The 17,026-nt window shown below is 40.9% G+C and overlaps 1 protein-coding gene and 1 pseudogene across 1 annotated transcript; both read right to left on the minus strand.

The window, feature by feature from the left end:
* Positions 1-8,597: 8,597 nt before the first annotated feature.
* On the minus strand, positions 8,598-9,206 carry LOC122555646 (extracellular calcium-sensing receptor-like). The gene has a single exon (XM_043701644.1). It carries the CDS (start codon positions 9,204-9,206, stop codon positions 8,598-8,600), a length of 609 nt encoding a protein of 202 aa, XP_043557579.1.
* A 281-nt stretch (positions 9,207-9,487) lies between these two features.
* Positions 9,488-16,503, minus strand: LOC122555647 (annotated as a pseudogene).
* Between the last annotated feature and the right edge of the window lie 523 nt (positions 16,504-17,026).

The raw sequence follows: 17,026 nt of genomic DNA on the forward strand, positions 1-17,026 counted from the left end.
AACAGCGTATACCAATGCTTTGTTCCTGACTAAAGAATGCCTGTCAATATCGGTAATGGTATTGACTTGATGGCCTCTCGTGACCTTCTTCCCCATACAAGGAGGTATTCTCTGTAACATTTTTTTTCAGTCTTTCATAACATTACAGACCTCTGTTAGGTCATCCACAACTTCAAGAGAAAAGAAAACCAGCCGGCCAATCCCTTTCAGATTAACCATCTGAGCAGCATCTCTTATATTTTTCTACTCTGCCTAAGCATCCAAAGTAATAAGTGATCTCCCTATTATTCTTAGCTAAATGTACTATTATATATATTTCAATATTCAACTTCATTGCACTAACTTGCCTGTTTTGCAAATGTATTGATCTCTCACAATTTATTGCAGTCCGCTCAACATTCAAAATCTCTACCTCCAAGTTTCCGCCACCTACATCTTTAGAAATTATATTTTGGGTTCTGTCCAAATCATTACATCTTTGCCGAACATTGTTCAGATTTTGTTTGCAAGATTGCTTAACGAATTCCGACAACATCACCCTTGGTACACAGAGTACTTCTAATTAATACCCACGTCGTTTATATTCAGTGTACTTTCGATGCATTGCATATACTGTTTGAGATTCTATTAGAAGTTTCTGTCGCGCACATTGCCATTTTTTACAGTACAACACAAAATAATTCGTCAAAAATTCCACGTCACTACAAGTAACCACGGTCTCATTAAACAAACACAAACACAGGGAATGCCAGAGAATGCCATCTGCTGCAGAGAAGCAGAGTTCCAAACGATTGAATCTTATGTGACTCTTCATGAGATCTAATTTTGTACTTACGTGAAATTCGACTTTGTGGAGTAATGAATAATCATTATTCTGCCGAAGTAGTTATCGAATTCAAAATATCAGAACATAATTAAGGTTAAAGACAGAACTGCTTAAATGCTGCAGTTGGTGATTCCCCACTAAATCCAGAAAATTATTCGGTACAGTGGTTATGTGAAATCGGGATTTTTTGTTTGGTTGCTGCTGTTCAAAGATGTGCACCTTAGGTGCATTGGCCATGCTAAATTACCCCGTACTATCTCAGGATGTGCAGGCTAGATGGGATAGCCATGTTAAATGCGGCGTTACGGAGAAGTGGGGGTCTGGCTCTGGGTGGGAGCTCTTCAGAGAAGTCGAATGACCTCTTCCGCGCATAGGGATTCCATAATTCTATGATTGTGTTACCTACCTTTGGCAATACAAGTCTGGTGGAGTAGCGGCAAATGAAGAAACATCATAAATCACGTCAAAATTTAATGAAAATATCCCGCCCAGGATAATATCTCCATCTTCAGTCAAATTCGGCAAGTCATTTTTCGTTCGAGGCTTGCAAACCATGCCACATGATTCTCGTGTAGGCACAACGGCCAGCAACAGGAATATCAGAAACAAAACCATCACTATCTTGCAAGGAACCTGTCACTACATTAAACGGTACAAGAAAGGACGCGCAGTTTTACCGAAATCATCATGGCTCGAGGACATCCCACAGCGCCGCACAGCAACGAATCACATGAGAACTGATGAAATGGATTACATCTCCGCACAATCAACTTGTTTGCGGGACACTTTCATTGATGCGGTCAATGTTCACTATTTCTGCAGATAGAGTCTATTGAAAGTAATAATAATTGGATTTAAAACCCCGAGTGAGTCAAAATTTTCCAATCAGATAACAGGAATTTGAAAAAGGCTTAATCCTGCTAATAATCGTCACAAAGACTATGTCAAAGCAGGACGTTCAGCCCATGGAGTCTGATCATGACTGATTGATAATCTTCAATTCCAATTTCATTTTATTTTCGCCAAAAACCTTGATTCCCTAATTAAGTCAAAATCTGTCTATCTAATATACTCGAACATACTTCACGGTCACCCTGAACACACCTCTATGTTGAAGAATTCCGTAGATTTATTGCCTCCGAGTGAAGAAATACATAGAGCTAAAAGGCTCTACAGAACAGAATAGGCCCATTAGCTCATTATGTCAGTGCTGGTCAAAACCAAGCACCTAGCTATCGTAATCCCATTAACCAACACTTGCCTGTACCTTGGTACGGAAAGTGCACATAAATGTTCTGAGGGTTTCTGCTTCTACCACCCTTACAGCGAGTGAGCTCCAAACTCCCACAACTGTGTTTATAAAGACGATTTTAAAATTACATCTCCTCTTTACCTTCTGTCCCTTACCACAAATCTATGCCCTTCGTCACTGATTCCTCCATCAAGGGGAAAAGGTATTTTCCTGTCTACCCTATCTACCCTCTCGTCACTTTATGTATCTCAATCTTTTCCACTCTTAATCCCTTCTGTTCTAAGGAAAGCAATCTCGTCTGTCCAATCTATCTTCAACTCTCCTCCTCCATGTCTTTGTTTTAAATGGGTGACTACCTATCCTGAGATTAAGTCCTGTGCTATTATATTTTGCACAAGGGTAAATGACTTATCTGCATTTAGCCTGTCACATTCCCTAAGAATTTTGTATATTTTCATAAACCTCTTGCAGAAAATTGAAAATCCAAGACACCAGCTTATAGTTCAATAGGTTTATTTGGAAGCACTAGCTTTTTGAGCACTGTTCCTTCAGCAAGTGGTTGTGAAGTATAAAACCGTAAGACGCAGACTTTATAACAAAGGTTTACAGTGTGATGCAACTGAAATTATATATTGAAAAAGACCTGGATTGTTTGTTAAATCTCTCATCTTTTAGAATGACCATGTTGGTTTCAGTTCTTTCATATGCAAATACCAGAATCTATTTTTTAAAAGTTCTCAAGTGAACTTTAACAACAGGTGCCATGTCGGCCCAGATAATGCATTGAAGGTGTGTGGTGCCCTATATGAGGCTGTCTGTGTCCATATGTTAAGACTGATTCAATTTCTTAAAAAAGGGATTTACAGAATCTTACATGGATTCCTGCAAATTTTGAGCAAAATAAAACGTAATTCTGCAAGTACAAATTCACCCCACAAACTTATGTGTGTGTGTGTGTGCATGTGAGTGTGTGTGTGCAGGGGCAGGGTATGAGTGTCTGTGAGAGAATATGTGTACGTGTATGTGTGTGAGTGTGAGTGGAAAGTGCTATAAGTCTGTGAGATGGTGCATGCGTGGGTGTGTGTGGGCGTGTGTGTATGAGTGTATGAGAGAGATCTTGTGTTTGAGAGCGGATCTGTGTGAGTGTATGGGTATGTAGGACTGTGTGTGTGAGAGTGTGTGTGTGTGTGTATTTGTGTGTGTGTGTGTGTGAGAGAGAGAGAGAGAGAGAGCGTATGCAGTGAGGTCACCCAAGGGTTCGTTTGAGGCCATCCCCATGGTTACTGAACTTGGCGTTCAGCCTCTGCTTGACCACTGTGTATTGCTGCTTATCCTGAAGTCTACCTTGGAGGATGGTCACCCAAAGGTCTGAGTTCGAATGTCCCAGACCACTGAAGAGTTCTTCAATTGGGAGGAAACACTCCTGTCTATTGATTGTTGTGCAGCATTCATTCATCCGTTGCTGCTGCCTCTCTTCGGTCTCACCAATGTACCATGCCTCAGGGCATTCTTGGCTGCAGTCTTTCAGATAGACAAAGTTGGCTGAGTCACATGAGTATATGTCATGTACATGGTGGGTGGTACCCCCACATGTAATGGTGGTATCCATGTCGATACTCAAGCATGTTTTGCAGCATCTGCTGTGACAAGGTTGCATGGTGTTGTCCTGACAGCTGGGCAGTTTGCTGTGAACAGGTTTGGTAGTTATTTAAAGGCAAAAAGTGGAGGTGTGGGGAAGGTCTTGGCGAGGTGATCATCGTCATTGATAATGTGTTGCAGGCTGTGAAAAACATGGTGTAGTTTTTGGCTCCTGGGAAGTACTGGACTGAAGTGTACCCTGTTGGTTGCAAGTCTTGTCTGTCTCCTGAGGAGGTCATTGCAGTTTCTTGCTGTGGCACATCAGAACTGGTGGTCGATGAGTTGAGCATCATACCCCATTCTTATGAGGGCATCCTTGAGCACTTCCAAGCACCCGTCATTGTCTTCCTCAATTGAACACATCCTGTGCATGTGTAGGGCTTGTCCATAGGGGATGGCTGTTTTGATATGTTTATGGCATAAGTTGGAGAAGTGTAGCATCATGAGGTTATCCATGGGTTTGCAGTAGAATGGGGTGCTGAGGTGCCCATCTTTGATGGAGATGCATGTGTCCAAGAATGAGAACAAATACTAGAGAGTAGTTCATGGTGAGTTTGATGATGGGATGAAACTCGTTGTTATCACTATGTAGTTGTTTCAGTGACTCCTCACCGTGGGTCTAGAGGAAGAAAATGTCGTCAATATACCTGGTGTATAGTGTTGGTTGGAGGTCCTGCATAGAGAAGAAGTCTTGTTCGAACTTGTGCATGAAAATGTTGGCACATTGGGGTGCAGGTTTATGTGATTTTTAACTTTGTACACCCAAGTCCAACACCAGCACCCCCAAATCATAACTCTTGTGGAAGAGCTCAGTCGTGGTAATGGCATCAGCAGCAGCAAGTAGGCAGTCGATGAGTTGGCCTAGCATGAACTGGTGGTTGCAACTTCAGAGAGAGTTTAGATTTCCGGAAGCTTCAGCATTGATGAGGTGGTCCTAGAACTGAGTCATAGCTTCTTTATACACAGCGTTAGTTTTTCATCTTTCTCTTAGAATTCAGTTAAATTCTCTGAACTAAAAATACATACTTGTCCTTCGCCACTTCTTCTTGTTATCAACAATTTCATCAAACATCATCTCTCGGGAAATTCAATTTCTTTATCTTTCTTCTTCCTTTTGTCCTCCTGGTTCAATCTATGGCTTTGTGAACTTGTTATCATACAGTCAGGATAAATCACAGAATATATTCCTGTCATGTCTTAGTTGCCTGATGTTCCACTGGCTTTGCAATCACAGTAAATATCATTTTCACTTGTGATCCAGCTATATCATTTTCAACGACAAAGGGTAGTCTTGGAGCCAAGAGTGTCTCTAGTATTCCTACCATCACTTCTTCACACTGCAACCTCATTTTATATAATGGAGTACTCCATTTTTCGCCATGAATTCCACATATTACCACTTTTATTTTGACAATAATCCTTCTGAATTACATATCTCCACATCTCTCACTATCAAAATTGACTTGCTCCTGTATCTCTAAAAATGCTATTTGTTTTCACCTACTCCTCCTCACATATATGTCTAAACCTTACTTTTGCAGGTAAATTATTTAAAGAGATAATTTCTCTGGGATTTTCTTCTCCACCAGCCCCTGGCCAAGTTATACATTCTGATGCAGAATTTTAGTTTCCATTGTGATTTCCTTTACTACTTCAACAAAGCTCATTGGCTTACATTGTTTTTCCACATCCATCATCTCAGTTTCTTGAAAACCACCAACATTGCAACGTCACGTAGTCAACTTTATTGCAGTGAAAACACCTGAACCTTCTTCTCTTCTCTTTCTGCCTCATATATTTCCTATCTCCCTGTGGTACACTACCTTTAAAATCTTCAATGAGATTTCTTTTTCTCCCACCACCTCAGCATTTCCCTTTTCCACAATTTCTACCCCTCATGGACTGAAATTGATGTCATAAGCCAAACTTTTACTTTTAAGCCAGTTCATAATCATCTTCAATTTCGGCTGCTAATCTTGAACTTTTAACTTTCTGCTCTTCCACATGAGTTTTCATTACATCAGGACGTGAATTTTTGAATTCTTTCAAAATAACAATCTCTCAAGGAACATCATGCATTTGATCTATTTTCAGACTCAATGTACTTTTGATCAGATCCCCTCCTTATATATTTGAAACATTGTCTACAGGCTTCTGGCAGTAGCCCATATGCACTTAAGATGGCTACCTTCATTCCTCTCTAGATAACTCCGCTAATAGTGATGCAAATAGGTCACTAGCTCAACCTACCATCTTTGTTTGGGTTAACAATACCCACATGGTCAACAGCCATTTCATTTGTTCAGCTACTTTCTCAAATGAAATGAAAAAGTCTTCTACACCCTTCTCGTCGAACTTGAGCCATGCTTGCACAGATTTAATCAGATACCCACCGGGTCTTCAGCTACAATGGGTTTGCTCATCATCACTATCCTCCTTACTAAGACAAGCTTCTCTTTTTGTTCCAGCCTCTGAAGTTCATAAACCTTCTCCTTCTCCCTTTTTTCTCTATTTTTCTCACTTTCATTTCTCCTTTTCTTTTCCAATGCTTGTATTTGCAATTAAAACGCTTTTATTTCTTTTTCATGCTCAAGCTGCTTCATTTTCAATTGAATATTAGCCATTTCCAAAGATTCCAAAGGCAGTCCTGGTAATTATAAATGCTGCATAATTCTCACAACTATCTCCCTTTTCCTCGATGGCAGGGCCAACCCAACTCCAGGTTGTCTGCCAATTCAAACATCTTTGCCTTACTCATTTTGTGTAAAATTCATGACGTGACTTCTTTCATCTCCATGAACCACTTAGAGCCATCACTACACAAAGCACACCCTGTTTCAACGAACCACATGCAGCACCCAAAACAAAAAAGACAATAACAGATGCCACTCATTGACTTTGAACACAATAATCGTAAACCCACTATGGAATGAGAGATTTTGCTTCCAACAAGGCACCCCCACCGCCCCCTCCCCCAGGTTCTTACCGACAAGACCAGATCCTTCACAATACTTCAAGAAGATAGTCAAAATCCTCATTGTTTTCTTATTTTCAAGGCAAATGTAATAGACTCATTGTTAAGTATAACACAATTTATCAAACACTATAGTTAAAACATAACAAAAGAAAGAAGAACATAATAATTTAACTGTATTGGAAAACTTAACGGGATAATAGATACAATAACTATTATGAATTAACTCTTCCTATATAGTCACATCCCATAAACACATCCCTTGACAAAAAGGTAAATTCAGATATCAGACTTTTATCACATGTAACCCAGTAGCAGACCTGGGGCGGGGAGGGGGTTGGGGGGGGAGGGAGGAGGGGAAGCAGGCAAAAAATCCAGAGAGAGCAGCAGCCAATAGATATTTACAGTAGCTTCCAAACTTGGTGAGACTTCAACAGCAAAATCTTAAAACTAAAAAAAATGTCAGAAGGCACCCGAAAGCAGATTATTGTTCCACAGGTTTATTTGAAACCACAAGCTTTCGGAGCATTATTCCTTCTTCAGGTGAAATTACTTTTGCCTTTTGCCACATAGTCATTTCATCTGCGAAAGAAGCAGTGCTCCAAAAGCTTGTGATTTCAAATAAATCTGTCGGACGATAAACTGGTTTCGCATGAATTCTGATCCTGTCCACCCCATTTCAGCACCAGCACTTCCACAAGATGTCTGGGAAACTAAAAAAAACTCGGAATCCTGGCCTGTGAGAGCAGTCCACATCCATCTAGGCTGCTTCAATTGTTCCAACTTTAAAAAAGCCTCTCAAGAAGTTTACTTCCACTAGCCAGTTCATCACCCATGCAACAAAACATCTCTTAAAACAAATCAGGATAAAATACGTCTGTGAAAGCCACAGCATCGTTCAATACCCGCTAAGGGCGAAGTTCAATCATTTCACAACTTTACCAAGTCTCTAAATGAAGCTTTATTGTTTCCCTAAATAACAAGGGGGTAGAACCACATCTCCACTCTGTATTTTGAAATCTATTTTTGTCATTATTTCTTTGACATTTGGGTGTAATCATCTCTTTAATTTATCTAGAACATAGAACATAGAAAAGTACGGCATAGAACAGGCCCTTCGGCCTACGATGTTGTGCCGAGGATCTATATCTATATCTGCACTTGAGTTTCTATTGTTTATTTCTCCTGAATCGTGACTTGTCTTTTTGCAACCTTCTTCTGCCCTCCTCCTGTACCAATGATTTTTTGGAGGTCGTGTTTACACCACTTATTACTGTATCTTCCCTAGTAATGAACTGGACCTCTTCACTGCCTACAAATATTTGCTAAAGGAATGCTACTAAAGTTTTCACAATGATAGTTTGCTTGACCTTCTAATTCTACAATTACCCAAACCTGGCAGGACACTATGACATCAGACTTTCCTCTCCACTCTTCCCGAAATAACAAGCTTGGGAGAACGGCTAAGCTCCGCCTTTCAGAACTGCCCCTTATTAAAATGCTTATATGTTTAGAACTGCCTAATTACAGAAATCTGGTTAACTTCCTTCGTGTTTCTTCCGACGCAGTATCTGATCTTCTCCTCTGTGAAAAGCACTTCTGCTATATACAACTGTCAATCCCTTTCGGCAGTCTTGTGTGAATTTAAAAAGCCGCAAGAGACCATCTTGTCAACTTTAGTCATGGACTGCTTCAACACAGACCAACACAAAATGCCAGTATCAATGCACTAGGCTATAAAATAGCCTTCACATATAACAAAATCGAAGTAAACTACATCTTTATTAGAACAAAACCAAAAGGCTATCGAAAATAAATGGAAATATTAAATCAGCAATAAATATTTATTTTCGAACGAAAATCACCAGATTGAATATTGTGCGAGGAGAAATAGAGGAGGTTTAGAACTATAGTGAAGACGCTTTGCCCATCATGTTTTTCTTCGTATTTTTTTCCGGTTTCACTAAGATTATATAACATTTCGGAGCAAAAATGCAGACAAGTAAACCAAAGCTTGACGCCCAAATAGCAAGCACTTCGACAGCCACTGTGTACTTTCCAGGAGAGCTGACATAAGCCGGAATAAAAGTGATCCAAACAGCATAGAAGATCAGCATACTGAAAGTTATATACTTCGCGTCATTGAAATTGTCTGGAAGTTTCCGGGCAAGAAAAGCTAGCCGGAAGCATACAGTGCAGAGAAGACCAATATAACCGGATACAAAATAAAAGGCTTTTAAAGAGCCCACGTCACATTTCAAAATAATAATGTCTCTATAATAGGTCATGTTTTTCAGTGGATAAGGAGGTGATACAATGAGCCAGATTGTGCAAACTAAACCTTGAAGAAATGTAAGAACGAACACGCCTAACCGTTGCTGCATGGGTCCAAACCAGTTCATCAAGTTGTTGTTGGGAAGAGTTGCTTTAAAAGCGATCACAACAAGAACGGTTTCCCGCAAAATACAGGAAATGCGGAGAACAAATACAATTCCAAACGCAGTTCGTCGCAACATGCAGGACCATCCGGTCGGTTTCCCAATGAAGATAAGTGAGCACAGGAAGCAAAGTATTAGCGCAAGGAGAAGAAGAAAGCTCAGCTCCGAATTGTTTGCTCGAACGACAGGGGTTTCCCGATGCTGGAAGAATACAGCAGCTGCACCTAGTGAAAGACACACTCCCACTACGACAAGTGCCACTAAGACATAGCCCAGAACCTCTTGGAAGGAAAGAAATTCAATCGTTTTGGGAACACAACGATCGTTTTGCCGATTGGGTCAGTATTCCAAAGGGCATTTCACGCAATCGGTGGAATCTGAAAGAATGAAATATTCTTCGTTTTAATACGCAAAAACATATTGTCCACAAGATAGCATTTATTCGACTCCATATTTGTACTTGCCTGTGCTGTTGCTAATCTCACCATCGGCGCACTCTGCGCAGTCAAAACAACATATTGACTGACCCTTCCGGCTGACCTTTCTTGTTCCAGTAGGACAAGGTTCTGAGCAAAGCGCACGTGGAATCTAAAACAAAGGAAACCTGTGTTACCCATATATTGGATACATAACGTAACACACACGGAATTTATCATTGTTGGGGGTATGTTATACAGACGGGAACCCGTCTCTTCCACTGTGACCTGTAAGGTGTTTTTTCCCGTCAAATATTAAACAAATAGTTTTTTTCAATGTTGACTGTTCAATGCATTGTACCACCCCTTCGCTCAGCACATTCAAGATCAAACAATTCTCTGGATATTATATTTTGCATGCGAGGCCTCGATCCTATGAGTGACCAATCTTCTGCCACTAGAAAATGTGTGCCTGTGATTGTCTCTATGTCACATACCGTCGTGTGTGTTGGTGATCAAGCTTCCATGTCAAAAGAACTGGGTGATCCATGAACCTGCCCGACTTCAATGATAGTGGAACGCATCATGTATGCATTCAAGTATTTTCAAACATTTTCAGCTCAGTGGAGCTAACCAGTAAACCAACACCAGAACCCCATTCCCGGACTTCAGAGCCCGAATATCACAGAAGCCAGACCTCAGTAACCGAGCTATCCAGATATCGAGAAACAACTGAGCACAGTGGATACAAGCTAAACTCCAAATTGTCCAGAGATTTGTGGAATAGTATCCAAGTACCCTTGCTCACATCCGATAGTCAGCAAAATTGTAATATTATTTATGCTGTCAAACACTACTCGCTCAACAGTACAATGCAACTTAGAATTTTAGATTTAAACTTAGGAGATTTTATTGGCATGTGTACTCAAGTACAGAGATACAGGAAGACAGTGAAAAGTGTACAATATTGCATTGTTCAGTGCCATCTTAGGCATGCATTCGGCTTTCTCTCTCCCTTTTCCCTAAACTCCTTCACTGTCCCCTGCGCAGGTTCTGCACGGACGGTAAATAGATTAAAATAGTTTTAAAAACTATGAAGGAAGAAAAAGCTACGGGAAACCGACGAGATAAATGAAAGAGAAGTGACTGTGAGGTAATTGCATTATCACCCCTAATTCCCTTCCAGTTAACACATCAACCATGAAGCACTTTACAATGAAATTGCAACATCAGTTTGAAGATTGCTTCGGATATCTTGAGTGAGGAATTGGTCGTCGTGAATATAGATTGCATTTTTTAAAATGTATCGCTAATCTGTAGAACAGGTGTTGTAAACTATGTGTAGGAAGAGTCTCTAAAATGTATAGTTGAGACCTATCTGTGAAACTCTCTCATACGTTCAACGGAGGTACATTTTTTTCTAAACTGCTAATGGTAATTATTGTCTGTTAGCTCGCAGCGCTGTTCCGTGACTGCAGCTGTATTAATACCACCTAAAGCAGTCATCCTCAATCTGCATGCGTACTGCCGACCAGGGGTAGCCACGCAAACTTGCATTCATGTCACATGATTTACAAGAATGACCGAATCTACAGCACAGGCACGAATTGTTCCTTGCCTCTTCGAATACACCATAAAAAGTTAGTGTAGCACTCTATGTCCACTCAAACGTCAATTATTTTCTCTCTCGCGAGTTTCTGTATCATCCCATTAAACCCATCGATAAAACCATTTAATCTTTCTGCATACATATAAACAATATATTTTAAAAATCCAATTTCCGTGAAGAATTAAATGCAGGATGAATTCAAAACCGAATGGATAGGTTTCATTTCGGAAGCTTAGCAATAAAAAAAATTGAAGAGCATTTTTGAGATTTCATGTAAGCATTCTCTGGGTAACTTAACAGCATTTATGATTGAACAGCAGGTACCTTCTCTACGTCTATGCTACCAAGGCCTTCATAATCTTAAAATACGATATCAGATTATCGTTCTGAAAGTAACCAAACTTGACGATTGGTTACAACAAACAAATACAGAAATTACTAGATAAATGCAACACCCGAGTAGCCTCTGTAAAGAGAAAAAAGAACCAACGTTTTGTGTTCAGGGTTCCGCCATTTTGGCTCTAAACTTTCCAGATTTATCCAAATAATGTGTACAGAAAAATCCCAATTCCATGAAAAATTAAAAGCAGGACGAATTCAAAAACTAATGCTTAGATTTCATTTTGGCTGCTTTGCAATAAATAAAGCAATTAGAAATGGAGGATGAAAACTGCATTCCCAACTGTTGAGTCGCACAGAAATACTCACAGGGAGAATGAAGAACAAAATCAGATTTCAGGGTTCAGGGAAGAAATAAAAACGGGAACAAGTGCCCTAGAAAACTAAACAGCTATGTATAAAGCCAGGGCTCTATGAAAAGGCAATACATAAGGGCCTTACCAGTGACGCCCACAGTCTAACGGTTCATAAAAACACTTGCGCTGCTTTTGATTTTTTTCACATTTTAATGTCACTTTATTACTGTGGTTTCTCAGTGCCAATTGCAAGGGAAATACCTCATTTCCAGTGGAGCTCCACACGATATCTCGAATACTCAGGACAAGTTCTTGTCCATCTGGCGCGGTACCTTCATAATATCCAACGTTTACACTTTCAAGTGAACCGTCCAAATTCATTTGTAAGTTTATTAGGTCATACGTTGGGACTGGATCACCATTTTCGTCAAAATACACGACTTCCCCAGTATGATCAGTGAAATTTATTGAGTGTAGAAAGTGCAGCAGCTACAGAAGGACAATGAAAGTCACATTAACGTTTGACGGTCATTAGGAAGTCTGCATTACAATTAATTTAAAGAAATGATCACCAATAATTTAGAAATGAATAATGCTACAAATTAGCATCCAGACATGAACAAATACAGTTTGGCGAACCATCTTCCCTTTTTACAAGTTTCCGATCTTCCGTCTTAGATCAAAATGTCAATATTAGCCGGAATGACTCTAATTGAGAATATGTGGAGTCCAGCCGCACGGCAAAGACTTGACTGGCAGTGTGGAATAGCTTCCAGTGAGTGCTTAATTGTCAGAGTGACATGATTTACCTTAAACTTTCTACTGAGAACTAAAGCACCGTCATACCGTGAAAAGACGAAACTCGACAATGCCTATCTCACCACAAAACGTGGCATGCATATTTTGAGTACTTATCACATTGTTACCCGTGGCACACCCTTGGCTACAAATTAATCTTTTCATTTTCTTGCATCACAATAGCGACTAAACCTCAAGGTGTTGCTATCCTTGAAGGGATTCAGGCCTTGGAGGTCCTTATAATCATATATTTAGGCTTGATATATAACTTTCTGTATGAGTGAATCTGCAGTGTTTCTAAATGCCATTTTCATCTTGACGCATGCTTGTCATAATGGATTGGTTTTCTCATTCTCTGACGTAAATACTGTATTGGATTCTTCTGAACATGACTGATTGTTAAAAGGCAGCGTGAAAAAGGCCACAAATGAAAGTAAAATATTACACTCTACAAAATTGAGATCGATCTGAAAGAAATTTGAATTTTCTTCCTACCTGCCAGGGTTCAAATCTTGAAATGTGAGAACAAGTATTATGCATGAAAGACCCATTGCCTTCTTCACATCTCAGCGTATCATCAAGTGCATGAGCGACAGCATAGACGGCTTTGTACACATGGTAGGAACTTCCCTCCATTATCGCTGGAAGGTAGGCATTTTCTAACCCATCCAAATGTTCACTCCCTGTGCATGACCGCACCTCAAATGTGGAACTTTCAGTCTTTGTTATGTCATCCTTCATGAAAGAGCAGGAGAATACAGTTTCCCAAAATTTCTTCACAAAAATGCTGTCAGGAAACCTTGAAGGATGAATTCTCAGAAGATAATCTCTAAGGCCAGCTATTTCTGCCTTCCGAGTTGTTAGACCAAGGGCCCCAGTGAGAAAGCTTGCTCTTTCTTCATGTGAGCCACTATCTTCCCGAACCGACCCTCCACTTCCAATCTATTGTATCCCCGTCACATTTTGGTGCAAAATCTCTTTAAGTAGTACTCGCATATCTCCACCATGCAGGAATCCAACCACAACCTTTGCGGTTGCCTCTTTCATTACCTGCACTATTTTGCTGATTTTCTCAGCGGGATCGGTTCTATAAAATGATTCGTAGTATGCGGTGCAAACCCCACTTTTTTTGGGGCCTCTTTGATAAATGTTCTCATGGCAAAATTCCCATAATCTGTGTTGCTTCGAACCGTCCCAATCCAATTCCAGCCAAACATTTTCACGAGTTTAGCAAGAAGTTTGGACTGATACTTGTCGCTTGGTATCGTTCTAAAGAAAGTCGGGTATTCTTGTTTATCGCTCAGACAGGAGCAAGTGGAATAATAACACCTGCAGAAAAAGAGAACAATATATATAAATATGATTTCATCATTTTTGGAGTCATTTTTAAAAATCACTACAATATTTTCAGTATCAATACATTTCGTTTATGAATTTTAATCATTGCAATAATAACTATAAACGATTAGATTAGAGTAGATTAGTTTAGATTAATTAGATTAGATTCCCTACAGTGTGGAAACAGGCCCTTCGGCCCAACAAGTCCCCACCGACACTCCAAAGAGTAACTCACCCAGACCCATTTCCCTCTGACAAATGCACCTAACACCTGGCCAATTTAGCATGGCCAAATCACCTGACCTGCACATTTTTGGACTGGGGGTGGAAACCGGAGCACCCGGAGGAAACTCACGCAGACATGGGAAGAATGTGCAAACTCCACACAGATAAGTGCCTATGATTAGAAATAATTGATCAAAATAAACCCTTTGTAGAGTTTTAGAAAAAGGACAAACGTCAAGCAAAAGTGTATTCTGGTCAGCACGTGGTTATATGAGACCTACCTCCCTGAAGGAACCAGTCGAATGTTGTACTGGAAACTTAAATATTATTTGCGTAAGAAATAAGATTTTTATGACTGGGTTTTGCAACATGTTGTTTCAGTGAATTCATGAGCACATGGAAAGTATGAGGGCGATGATGGCATAGTGGTAATATTATTGGACAAGTAGTCTAAAACACAGAGGATTTAGGTTTAAAATCCACTGTGGCTGATTCACAATCTTAAAACAATTAATCTGGAATAGACTAACAATCTGCTCTGATGAAATTCTGGGCTGCACGAAGGGTCAGTAGTTAACACTGCTGCCTCACAGCACTTAGGACCGTTTCAATTTCAATGTTGTGTGACTATGCGTGTGGAGTTTAGACGTTTTCCCTGGGTCTGCGCATGTTTAGTCTGGGCGCTCTGGTTTCCTCCAACGGTCCGAAAATGTGCAGTTTAGGTGGATTGGCCATGCTAATTTGCTCCTTCGTACTCAGGTACGTGCGGTTAGGTGATAGGCACCATAACTGCGGAGAAAGGGGCTGAAAGGTTTTCGGAGGGTCACGGCCCACTTCATGAGCCAGATGACCTTGATCTGCACTTTAGGGATTCTATACTTCTACCGATGTTGTAAAAATGCAATCAAATATTTGAAACGTTACCATCGGAATTCCGAATGTTCCAACTGTCCTTGCGGTAGCAATGGAAGATGTGGACGAATCACAGCCAATAATGGCCAAAACATTGGAGGAACCTTTACATTCAGGATATCCAATTATTCTTGCTTTCCATTCACCAAAGCCAGCGCTGTTTTCGAAGCTACCGCAGATGTCGAGCAGTCATCATGGATCTCATACCCCAGAGTGATATTCGGAAGTAGAGTTTTGCTCCGGTTTATTTCTTCAATAGCAAATATCATGGTTTGCAAATGGCGAAAGCCTGCCAAATCTAAGCTGCGGGGAGATATGAAAGGAAATAGTATGCATATTTTATTCGCTACCCGCTTCTGCGGATCTCATTCGTCCAGATCTCCTAGCCCTGCTTCCACACTCGCCTCAAATGAGAACCGCAACATAATCGCAAATTCTGAGTAACTGACGTAGGCTGGAACTCACGGTTTGCAAGAAAGGACTCTTTGGGACCCATGATCATGATTCAGAAGGATTATATTAGTTGTCCGCCACATGCCCAGTTTCATACCCTGATTCATGTCGTGTTTACAAGTGTTTAAAAGCCTGTTCGCCAGCGGGAGCCCCAAACACATACGATTCCAACGTCAACCTATCGGCAAAGCTTATGCCGACCCATCCCTCTCGTTACCTTGACATCCATTAAACTCGGGATTCGTCCGACGCACTGGAATCCCGGGTTCCGTAACAGCCACGAGCTCAGTGCTTCCAACAATTCAGCACCCCTTTGTCTATCAAGCCCCAATCTGATCACCAGCCAACTCCCCCACGTAACCCAATTGCAAAACAAGTGCTGCTCATCTCTACCCCACACTGTTTTCTCGGACACGTTTGAGGAGCTACAATTAAATCATTGAAGGAATGAGTTCCTGCAACTGCTTCCAAACACCTAGAGACTCACAATGCATGTGGAAATGAATTAGAACTGCTGCAATCATTTGCAAACAGGTATCAATATCGTAGAAAACTTAAAAATGCTTAAAACAATTAAAATACGCACAAGATAAACGAATGGAACACCGCGCGATCTTTATCCTCATGGCTTCCTCCTATGACCCCAAAAGGAATAAGGTTCCGCGACATCCGAGTCCCAGTGCTGACCCTCACCAATTCTGCTGCTCTGTGAAATCAGGATTTTTTTTGTTTACTGCTCTGCCTAAACTTGGGCAGGTTAGATGGATTGACCATCCGGGTGGGATTCTCTTGAGAGGTTGATGACTTCTTTCCGCACTATAGGGATTCTATGATAACTTTACCTACTTTTCGCAATGCATGTCAGAAGGATTAACAGTAAATGAAGGAACATCATGAATCCCGTTTAAATGGACTGAAAATATCACCATCTTCACTCAAATTCGGCAAATTGTATTTTGCTTGAGGTTTGCAAACCATTTCATGTGATTCCCAATTGGGCACAAGAGCTAGCAATAGGAATCTTTGAGAAGAAAGTGAGGTCTGCAGATGCTGGAGATCAGAGCTGAAAATGTGTTGCTGGAAAAGCGCAGCAGGTCAGGCAGCATCCAGGGAACAGGAGAATCGACGTTTCGGGCATAAGCCCTTCTTCAGGAATGAGGAAAGTTTGTCCAGCAGGCTAAGATAAAAGGTAGGGAGGAGGGACTTGGGGGAGGGGCGTCGGAAATGTAACAGGTGGAAAGAGGTCAAGGTGAGGGTGAAAGGTCAGACTGGGGTGGGGGCGGAGAGGGCGGGAAGAAGATTGCAGGTTAGGAAGGCAGTGCTGAGTTCGATGGATTTGACTGAGACAAGGTGGGGGGAGGGAGAATGAGGAAACTGGTGAAATCCGAGTTCATCCCTTGTGGTTGGACGGTTCCTAGGTGGAAGATAAGGCGCTCTTCCTCCAACCGTCGT

Source organism: Chiloscyllium plagiosum, chromosome 13 (assembly GCF_004010195.1).
Source record: "Chiloscyllium plagiosum isolate BGI_BamShark_2017 chromosome 13, ASM401019v2, whole genome shotgun sequence".
In the NCBI taxonomy this organism is placed as follows: Eukaryota; Metazoa; Chordata; class Chondrichthyes; order Orectolobiformes; family Hemiscylliidae; genus Chiloscyllium; species Chiloscyllium plagiosum.